This window comes from Camellia sinensis, chromosome 2, assembly GCF_055761805.1.
Source record: "Camellia sinensis isolate YWXY chromosome 2, ASM5576180v1, whole genome shotgun sequence".
Taxonomy (NCBI): domain Eukaryota; kingdom Viridiplantae; phylum Streptophyta; class Magnoliopsida; order Ericales; family Theaceae; genus Camellia; species Camellia sinensis.
This window is the reverse complement of record NC_138962.1, coordinates 110928097-110939175: the sequence shown is the minus strand read 5'-3', so window position 1 is coordinate 110939175 and position 11079 is coordinate 110928097. Positions and strand designations below refer to the sequence as shown.

Sequence of the window (11079 nt, the reverse complement as noted above, 5' to 3'; positions counted from 1 at the left end):
TTTTTAATATAATTTTATTTATTTTTTTGCTAGGAGTTGTTACCTTTCATATAAGCAGAGAGATTTATGAAATGAGACTATTAACCACAGGAATGAAAATGTAATTTCTAGAACGTCACAGATGAGATGTAATTAGACTAAACTTTAGGGGGTGTGAGTGTAATTTATCCAATTTCAAATAAAATCCACAGACTTAACACTATTTCGAATCCGGGTAGTAAGGTCTATATATAGACCCTTGTAGTAGGGTCTATAGTGTGTGTGTTTTGTGTTAACAAGCGAGTAGTCTCCTTCAAACACTCTCTCTGTAAGTATTTTTCTCTAAAATATTTTGTGTGTCTAAATTATGTATTAAAATTTACTTTATTTCTATGTGTGATCTTTAATTTTGTTATCATATTTTGCGTCATTATCATATACTTGTTTGTTCAGTGCTTACACATCATTTCTTTCCTAACAAACAATTGTAAGTACCTTAGTAATATATAAATATAAAAATTTTTACCAAAATAACATGATAAATTTATATATATCCATTTTAAATCAAACGATTCGTTAAAATAATTTATGAATTTAAAACTATTATTGCTACATCATTTTGATGAGATTAATTGTTTTTCTTTATCATTAATATAAATATTATATTAAATTTTATTGTAAGATTTTAAATTCCCCATTAATTTATGATATTTTATCATTTCTTTCTTTTTATTTATGATATTTTTTTGAGAGTTTATTTATAATAAAATTTATTATATTAAATTTCAAAGGGTAAATTACACTTATACCACTTGAAATTTGACTGCAATACATATCATACCCTGACATTTGCAAAATTACACTAACTCCCTATCATTGTAATTATTTAGACGGAACAAAGACATTGAACTCATGCACTCTCTTTTCTTGCGTTGTTTTACTTTTTCTATTTTTTTTTTCTTTTCCTTTGTTTTACTTTTTTTTTTCAATCCTTTCATATAAGTAGGAGATTTGTGAAATGAGATTATTAACCACAGGGGTAAAAATGTAATTTTCAGAACGTCAGAGTTGAGATGTAATTAGACTAAACTTTAGGAGTTGTGAATGTAATTTATCCAATTTCAAATAAAATCCACGGATTTAACACTATTTCGAATCCGTGTAGTAAAGTCTATATATGGACCCTTGTGTAGTAGGGTCTGTAGTGTGTGTGTTTTGTGTTAACAAGCGAGTAGTCTCCTTCAAACATTCTCTCTTTTAAGTATTTTTCTCTAAAATATTTTGTGTGTATAAATTATGTATTAAAATTTACCTTATTTCTATGTGTGATCATTAATTTTGTTATAATATTTTGTGTCATTATTATATTCTTGTTTGTTTAGTGCTTAGTGATATATAAATATAAAAAATTGTAAGTTCCTTAGTGATATATAAATATAAAAAATTTAATCAAAATAACATGATAAATTTATATATATCCATTTCAAATCAAACGATTCATTAAAATAGTTTATGAATTTAAAAATATTATTGTTACGTCATTTTGATAAGATTAATTATTTTTCTTTATCATTAATATAAAATTTATATTAAATTTTATTGTAAGATTTTAAATTCCCCATTAATTTTTTCGAAGTTAATGTGTGTTAGGGCAATCTCTAATGATTCAACAATTAAATGATTAATTATTGTTATCTTTAACAATGAGTATTATTAAAATATTATATTTTAGCAATGTTCCTCTAATAGTGCAAACATTATTTATTCTATTTTTCTGACAAAATGAAAAATAGAAATGCTAAGCAAAGAGAGTTGTCAAATAATAGCTATAATTAAACATTGTGTCAAACTTAGCACAAAAAATTAACAATATTAAGAATGTATGTGCTGTAGCAATGTTTATTTCTATAAATTTATTACCTGTGGTGCTGCATATATATATACTCGGACAATTTACTCATAATTTTATTTAGAATTGCAATATGAGAATAAGATTCATTCTGTATATAACTACAATACATCAATTTAAATCTACACCCAACACAATACTTTAAATCTCCATAACACCTAGAATTATTCATTTACTACTAGTTTTAGTTCTCCCTAGATACAATAAACCGTAAAATTCACTTTATTCTATTGTGATTTAAGGTCGGAGCATTTTACCTCCTTATGGTTCAGAAATAGGTAGACAAACCCTTATGATTTTAGACTAAAATGCTATTGTTACACTTTTCATCTAAACTAACAAAGAGTGTAACGCATTTACCAATTTTGCAAGTGGTTCTCCTTTTCAAAAAAAAAGAAGTAATGTGAAATAAAATTTTAGAAGACATTTATACCCTCTTCTTCATCGTCTCTTTTCAAATCTTGAAAACCCTAATAATGTTACAAACCCTAACCAGGCATTCCTTTTCCCTCCTGACCATAGTTGTCATCCATTTTCTTTCTTAAACCATCGTCATTGCCTCATCTCTTTTGTCCAACCATTCTAGCCGACTGCTCTCCCCTCCTAGACCGTCTCGCCACCATCGTGTCTCTTTAACTTGACCATCAAGGCGAATGATCTCAAAAATCAAAATTCTTTCTGTAAATTTATTCCATGATTCCATTTGATTTTACATAATGTTTGATGAATCCAAAATAGTTATTTGATTCCATTATGTTTACAATGCATATACAGTGTGTATATAAATTATGTGGGTGTTGATTTTTGATCTCACAACCAAACAAGAAACTTAGCTAGAGAGCACGTGGTAGAATAGATTAAGCCAATACCTGCATACAAGAAGACAAGAAGACAAGAAATACAGCGGTGACTCGTTCATCCGGGAGCACTCCAATGATCAAGTCAGTAACTTATCTCACAAGATATTATCAACTCAAATCAAGAGCTCACAAAATAAATCACATACCTTAGACCTACGGGGGTGCCTTACTTTTATAATGATCAGTGTCCAACTTTTTTTAGAAGTCTTATTTCATGGGACTCTATCCTTTACAATGATAACATCTATCATAACTCATATTATTCAGATTAAGACGAATTTCCTTAAAAGTCCCATCTTTATCCAAATACGTAGCTTGATGTCATCTAGGACCCCAGTCCTCTATCCGAATATCTTGGACTTCAATTTTGTAGCATCACATCTCGGCACCAAGGTCCGTCCATATGGCACCTCGGCTAAAACTCTCGGACACATGGATTACCCAAAAAAAATGTCCCCACAACTGCCTCGAAGTTCTATTACCTCAGCAACTTAAGGTGATGGAACCTACATCATTTCATCTTCTATCATGTTGACTAAACAACATGCTAGAGATACTCTTCCGATCGAGATTATGACTCGTCAGCTTCATGAATCAAGGACTCAAATGTCTACTCGTCCAGAAGTAAGAATTAAGAATCAAGAATCAAGAACCATCATATTCTATCTCATCTAGGTCCAACATCTCAACAGAGATCTCACTACTAGTAGAGATCATGACTTGCTAGTTCAAGAACATCAAGATCCTAGTATCAACTCATCAGGAACTAGGAACAAACAAGTTCTGTCCCATTAAAATTCAACATCTCAATCGCGATCAACATCTCAACCGAGATCATCATCTCAACCTAGATCAACATCTCAACCAAGATCATTATGTCGCTAAGATCAACATCTCAACTGAGATCATCATCTCAACCGAGATCACCATCTCAATTGAGATCGCACTGCTAACCGAGATCATCATGTCAACCAAGATTAACATATCAACTGAGATCATCATCTATACCGAGATCAACATCCGAGATCATCATCTCAATCAAGATCATCACGTTTGGCTCGTTCAAACTAAATACTTAAGGCTTAATCTTAGGTAGCTTGATGTCATCTAAGACTCTAGTCCTCTATTTAAATATCTTGGATTTCGATTTTGTAACATCACATCTCGGTACCATAGTCCGCCCACGTGACACCTCGGCTAACAATCTCGGCCACGTGGACTACCCAAAAAATATGTCCCCACAAATTACATTTATCTATATATATATATATATAAGACTGGCTTAATACCTGAAGTCCCTCACTGTGTCATGGTTACCACCGGCTCAATTGAATACTCATGTTTTGGTATTTTTGGATGAAGGTAACACCTAAATCAATGAACCATTCGGTAATTTTATGTTTTTGCTATGTAGAAATGTAGATATATGCTTACAACTTGTAGAGTTCTTTGAAGAGGTTGAGCAATTAATATTATGCATAGTATATATATATATATATGTGTGTGTGTGTGTGTGTGTGTGTGTGTGTTTTGTGTAAAACATAATTAAATGAAAATTGGTTTAAAAAGTTAGAAATTAAAATACATAATTAGAAATTTAAAGTTTTTTTTTTTGTTGGATAATATGTAATTTAATTGAATTAATATTTTTTATGACAAATCATTGTTGTTTAAATTAGAAATTATGTGTAGGAGACATAAGAGAAAAATAAAATAAGTGAAACAAAATAGAGATAGAAGATTAGATGGGGTATTAAGGTAATTTCACATATTTCTATTAACAGAGTTAGGGGTAAAGAGCTTCAGCCTTAAACTATGAGGGGATAAAATGAATTTTGCCCACTAATAAATTTCCTTGCTTCTATCTATCCATTCAATCAGACTGTTCCACCTTGAATCTCATAAACATTCTCATCATTTGGTAGATCCAACTCCATGGCATTGTGAAATAATCTCTTTTTCCATTTGAAGTGTTGTTGCATTAAATTAGTCCTAGAAAGTATCAAATGGGTGCATATAAAATATGATATAATATGATATATATATATATATATATATATGAGTTCATGAACTAATCAATTAGTAATACTAATATTATACAACCACCGAATGAATAACACACATGTATTTGTAGGAAATTATACAATGGCGCACATGGTGCTCGGAAATCCCATTACTGAGGAAACCATGAAGGGAATGCCGGAGTATCAGATTTTTTTCAAATGTAATACTCCAATCAATGTAATCTCAAACGTAACACTTTAATGCAACACACATAAAAATACTAAAAAACAACTTAGTGTACTTTTGCCAAACATAACACTTTTAGTTTGAAATTATACATCTACCCAAAGCTTGCTAAGGAATTTTTGTCTTCCTTTGGGAATGGTTTGAAGAATCTCACACCCTTTACAATAATTTGAAGAATTCCACACCCTTTTAGATTGGTTTAAAGAATCTAACATCTTTTTTTTGGGGGCAAATTACATATACCTCTCTCGAGATTTAGCTAAATTACAGATACGCTCCTGAGGTTTCAAAAATTACAGATACCTCCCTGAGGTTTATATTTTCATAACAAATTGTCCCTCTGAGGTTTATATTTTCATAACAATTTACTCCCTAATTTGTTATTCAAATAGTACCTTCAGGGGTGTATCTGTAATTTCTCAAATCTTAGGGGTATCTGTAATTTTGCTAAACCTCGAGGGGGGTATATGTAATTTTCCCTTTTTTTTTTAAAGTGTTACATTGGAACATTATGTTTAGAAAAAATATACTAAAGAATTTATTTATTTATTTATATATATATATATATATTTTGTGTGTTACATTAGCGCTACATTAAGGAGTTTTTTTGAAGTTTTTTTGAAGTGCTACATTAAAGTATTACATTAAAGTGTTACGTTTAAGTGTTACATTGGAATGTTACACTAAGAAGTTTTTTTGAAGTGCTACATTAAAGTGTTACATTTAAGTGTTATATTGGAGTATTACAAATAAAAATTATACATTTGCTTGAAACTTACTAAGGAGTTTTTGTACTCCTTTTGAGATATGTTTAAAGAATTTCATATCTTAAATCATTCCAAATAAAAAAGATTCTCATATAAAAACTTATTCCGAATTTAATTATCATAGATTGTGTATCTTACCTTTCTAACACAAAGGAAGAAGAAAACATAATAGAAATAGGGGTATAACTGCAAATCTAATTTTTAAATAACATATTAGATTTAACTTTTCAAAATCAATGGGATTAATTGGTCTATAAGAAAACTTTTGAGACTAATCGAATCATCATTTCTCAAGATGAGATTTATAAGTAAATTTCTCATTTATTTATGATATTTTTCTGAGAGTTTATTTATATAAAATTTATTATATTGAATTTCAAATAAAATTCACGGACTTAACACCATTTCAAATCTGTGTAGTAAAGTCCATATAAAGGCCCTTGTAGTAAGGTCTATAGTGTGTGTGTGTGTTTTGTGTTAACAAGCAAGTAGTCTCCTTCAAACACTCTGTGTAAGTATTTTCCTCTAAAATATTTTGTGTATAAATTATGTATTAAACTTTACCTTATTCTTATGAGTGATCTTTATTTTGTTATCATATTTTGTGTCATTATATATACTTGTTTGTTTAGTGCATACACATCATTTCTTTCATTAAAAAGCAACTGTTAGTTCCTTAGTAATATATAAATATAAAAAATGTACACAAAATAACATGATAAATTTATATATATCCATTTTTAATCAAACGATTCATTAAAATAGTTTATAAATTTAAACATATTATTATCACATCATTCTGATGAGATTAATTATTTTTTTAATCATTAATATAAAATTTATATTAAATTTTATTGTAAGATTTCAAATTCCCATTAATTTTTTAAAGTTAATGTGTGTTAGAACATCCCTAACGATTCAACAATTAAATGATTTACTATTGTTATCTTTAACAATGAGTATTATCTAAATATTATATTTTAGTAATATTCCTCTAATAGTGCAAATATTATTATTTATTTTATTTTTCTAACAAAATATCAAATGGAAATGCCATATGTATATGTAGAAGCAAATAGAGTTGTCAAATAAGAGCATCTCTAATGCACTAGACATATAATACTTGTTAGTTAAAATGTCTAGTGTGATTCACTTTTTTCAATTCCAATGCACTAGGCATATGATTAGGCATTTTGGTTCAACTCCTATTCACTAGTTACATGTAGCTAGCCTTCAACGCTAGGCCAAATGTATTCAATCATTAGAATCATTTCCCTCCATCTTTGTTGTTGACGTGACATTCTATAAAATTAATAGTATTTGGATAAATAGCTAAAATAAAGAGCATGGTTGGAGTAAAAACATAAAACAGTTGATAGGCAAAATAAAATATATACTTTATAGTAATATTTAGATAGGTAAAATGCCTACTACCGTTGGAGATGCTAATAGCTATAACTAAACATTGAGTCAAACTTAGCACAAAAAATTAACAATATTAAGAATGTATGTGCTATAGCAAAGTTTATTTCTATAAATTTATTACCCATGGTGCTACATATATCAATAATTTACTTGGACAATTTACTCATAATTTTATTTAGAATTGCAATATGAGAATAAGATTCATTCTGTATATAATTACAATACATTAATTTAAATCTACACCTAAATTTCCATAACACCTAGAATTATTCATTTACTACTAGGCATAGTTCTAAATATCGGCTGATACGCTACGTATCGGCCGATACGTATCGGAAAAATGGGGTGCCGCGACGGATACAGGCCGATATACCACTGAGATTAAAAATCGCAGGAGTATCGGCCGAGTCCCGGTACGTATCGGCCTGTAAGCGTTACACAAGCCGTTACACAAGCCGCGACGGGCCGATACTCACCGGTTCGGACCGGTACGGGAAAGAAAAAGTTGAAAAACCTTTGAAATGATTTTTAAAATTTCACCACCGCGACACCCGATTCCCGATACGTACCGATCGATACTACCGATACCGATACTCCGCGATCGATACCATTACGTTACCCGATACCGCGATTTAGAACCTTGCTACTAGGTGCAGTTCTCCCTACATACAATAAATTATAAAATTCACTTTACTCTATTGTGATTTATGGAGGGAGCATTTTATCTCCTTATGGTTCAAAAATAGGTAGACAACCCCTTGTGATTTTAGACTAAAATGCATTATGTTTACAATGCATATACAATGTATATATAAATTATATATATAAATAAGATTGGCCTGATACTTGAAATCCGTCACCATATCACGGTCACCACCGACTCAATTAAATACTCATGTTTTGGTATTTTTCGATGAAGGTAACACCTAAATTAATGAACCTTTTTGCTATGTAGATATGTAGATATACGCTTACAATTTGTAGATTTCTTCAAAGAGATTGAACAATTAATATTATAGATAGTGTATATACATATATGTTTTGTGTAAAACATAATTAAATGAAAATTGGTTTTAAAAAGTTAGAAATTAAAATACATAATTAGAAATTTAATTTTTTTTTTTGTGGATAATATGTAATTTAATTGAATTCATATTTTTTATGATAAATTATTGTTGTTTAAATTAGAAATTATGTGTAGAAGAGAGAAGCGAAAAATAAAATAAGCGAAGCAAAAAAGAGATAGAAGATGAGAGGGGTATTAAGGTAATTTCACATCTTTCTATTAACAGAGTTAGGGAGTAAAGTGTTTCAAACCTTCTGTTCAAACAAAAAAAAAAAAAAAAAAAAAAGGTCTTTCAGCCTTAAATTATAAAGAAGATAAAATGAATTTTACTCAATAGTAAATTTCCTTGCTTCTATCTATCCGGTTCAATCGGACTGTTCCACCTTGAATCTCAGAAGCATTCATATCATTTTGTAGATCCAAGTCCATGGCATTGTGAAATAATCTCTTTTCCATTTGAAGTGTTGTTGCATTAAATTAGTCCTAGAAAGTACCAATTGGGTGCATATAAAATATGATATAATATGATATGTATGTATATATGAGTTCATGAACTAATCAATTAATAGGAATACTAGTAATATCATACAACCAACGAATGAACAACACATGTATTTGTAGGAAATTATACAATGGCGCACATGGTGTTCGGAAATCCCATTACTGAGGAAACTTTGAAGGGAATGCCTGAGTACCAGAATAAGACAACAATAACACGCACAGATAAAGCACACGTGGCTCTCATTATGAAAAATGTAGCCGACGCTCAAGCTTTCGAGCATTTGGAGAAGCTAAAAAGGGAAGAGTGTGATCGTCATGGAGTCATCACGCTTGGAAGTATTTACAATGCGACTGGGGGCACTATAACATATTCTGTCAACCATGATTATTCTGGGGGATTAGCTCCACCCAGCACATATTCTGCCCAAATAGAGAATGGCTGTCGCAGTCCGTGGTTTAAGCATGTGGAAACTACTGGAAAGAAGAGTGGATCGTGTGGAGCTGTTGTGTATTGGGGCAAAGACAAGGATGGGGAAGACTCTGATTGGATGTTGTCTTGGTCCAACCCAACCAGTAAGCACGATAAGGTACATGCCTTACCTTTGATTTCAGAATTTTAATTCACTTTTTGAAAGATTTAAGTTTTTTATTTTTTGTGTTTTTTTATTTATACTAATTTTTTTTAATATTTGAAATAAATTTTTTAATTTTTAGATATATTTAATATAAATACACTTAAAAGTATAATATTTGTGGAAAAAAATCTTTAAAAAATTTATTAAATATCAAAAATACAAAAATTCAGTTCATTTTTGTATTCTTGTATATTTATTAATTTTTTAAAATATTTTACTTTTTGGGTATATTTAGATTAGGTGCATCTAAAAAGTAAAAAATTTACTTAAAATATTAAAAAAATTTACCAAAATAAAAAAAAAAAACAACAAACAAAAAAACTTAATTTTCAAAAAAATTGAGTTCGAAAATTAGAATCAAGGTAATAACGTTAGGATAATCATATTTTCTAATCACTATTTGTTTTATCATATTAGGTATCAAATATTGTCTTGATTTCATGTATCTCACCCACCACTTATGTTTGTTACCAATTTGCCATAACCATTTTAAATATGTTTGAATATAACTTTTAAAAAAAAAATTCTTATACTTGTAGGTCTTTACTGAGATTGCTGAACATGGTCACTATAAGCAAGACCCCGATGACCCTACTTGGGATCATGTCCATGAAGAGTTGATGAAGTCTGGCACCACCAGTGCATATGAATGGAAAGGTCGCCACTCATCTATGAGATCTACTCCTAGTAATGATGTGAAAATCCGCGTAGTTGTGGATGCAACTGCGACACTACGCAAAGCCAAGGCCTAAGAAGTTGCGATCTGTGACCCAGTCATACATGATGATATCTTTTGGAGTAGTGTGTGGAGTATTAATGTCTTTCATATGGCAGTATGTAATAAATAATTTTCCCTATGGGAAGCTTCCCCTTTTAAATTAGTAAGCATGTTATAATTATAAATAATGTTATTATCATGTGCTGAAATGACTGGTAACTAAATGTAATGTTTTTATCATATGAATTCAATAAAGAAGAGAAGGTTTCCCCTTCTCAGTTGTGTGCCAATCATGCAAATTTTCGAAAGATGTTCGTAAATTATTTATAGTGGTTATATTTAAGATTAAATCAAACTATAGTGGGTGTTTGTTAAATAAGAATGCGATTTCTTTATTATTGGTAGGGTAATATGTCACTGATTAACTACTATACAATTTATTCATTTTTTTCCCCCATATATACATTCAATCTTTAAAAGATATTTTTCGTCATAAATATGATATGTGCACTTTACATGCACATTTTTCATCTCTTTTGTTAACAAAATAGAAACATACGGATTAGATTGAAAATTTTCAAAAAACAAAGGGAGTACATTGTCTCAATTTTTAGTTTAAGAGGGGTAAAATAAAAGATGATGATAGTTGAAAGGGGTAAAGTGTAATTTGCCAATAATGAAATGTTGAGAAAAAAAAAAAATACTAATATTAAATATTTCATAGCTGCTACCACGCATCTCATAACCATAACACTACACATTTCATAACTAAAATCACTGACTCATAATTGGATGTATGGTGCCTTTAATGTAACCATAGCAATACGTATCATGAAAAAAATATCATGAAAATAATCATGAAAGATTATTTACCGTTAGATACACACTAATCAAGGAATAAAAAATCTTCATGAAGCATTTCATGATATTTTTTTCATGATCCCTATTATTATTCATTTGATTGGGAAT

General features: G+C 29.7%; 1 protein-coding gene across 1 annotated transcript; it reads left to right on the top strand.

Annotated features, from left to right (window-relative positions):
* The first annotated feature begins 247 nt into the window (after window positions 1-247).
* Window positions 248-10400, top strand: LOC114278347 (23 kDa jasmonate-induced protein). Its single transcript, XM_082915428.1, has 3 exons — window positions 248-307; window positions 8878-9344; window positions 9932-10400. Exons 2-3 carry the CDS (start codon window positions 8889-8891, stop codon window positions 10142-10144), a joined length of 669 nt encoding a protein of 222 aa, XP_082771554.1. The 5' UTR covers window positions 248-307; window positions 8878-8888; the 3' UTR covers window positions 10145-10400.
* The last annotated feature ends 679 nt before the right edge of the window (window positions 10401-11079 follow it).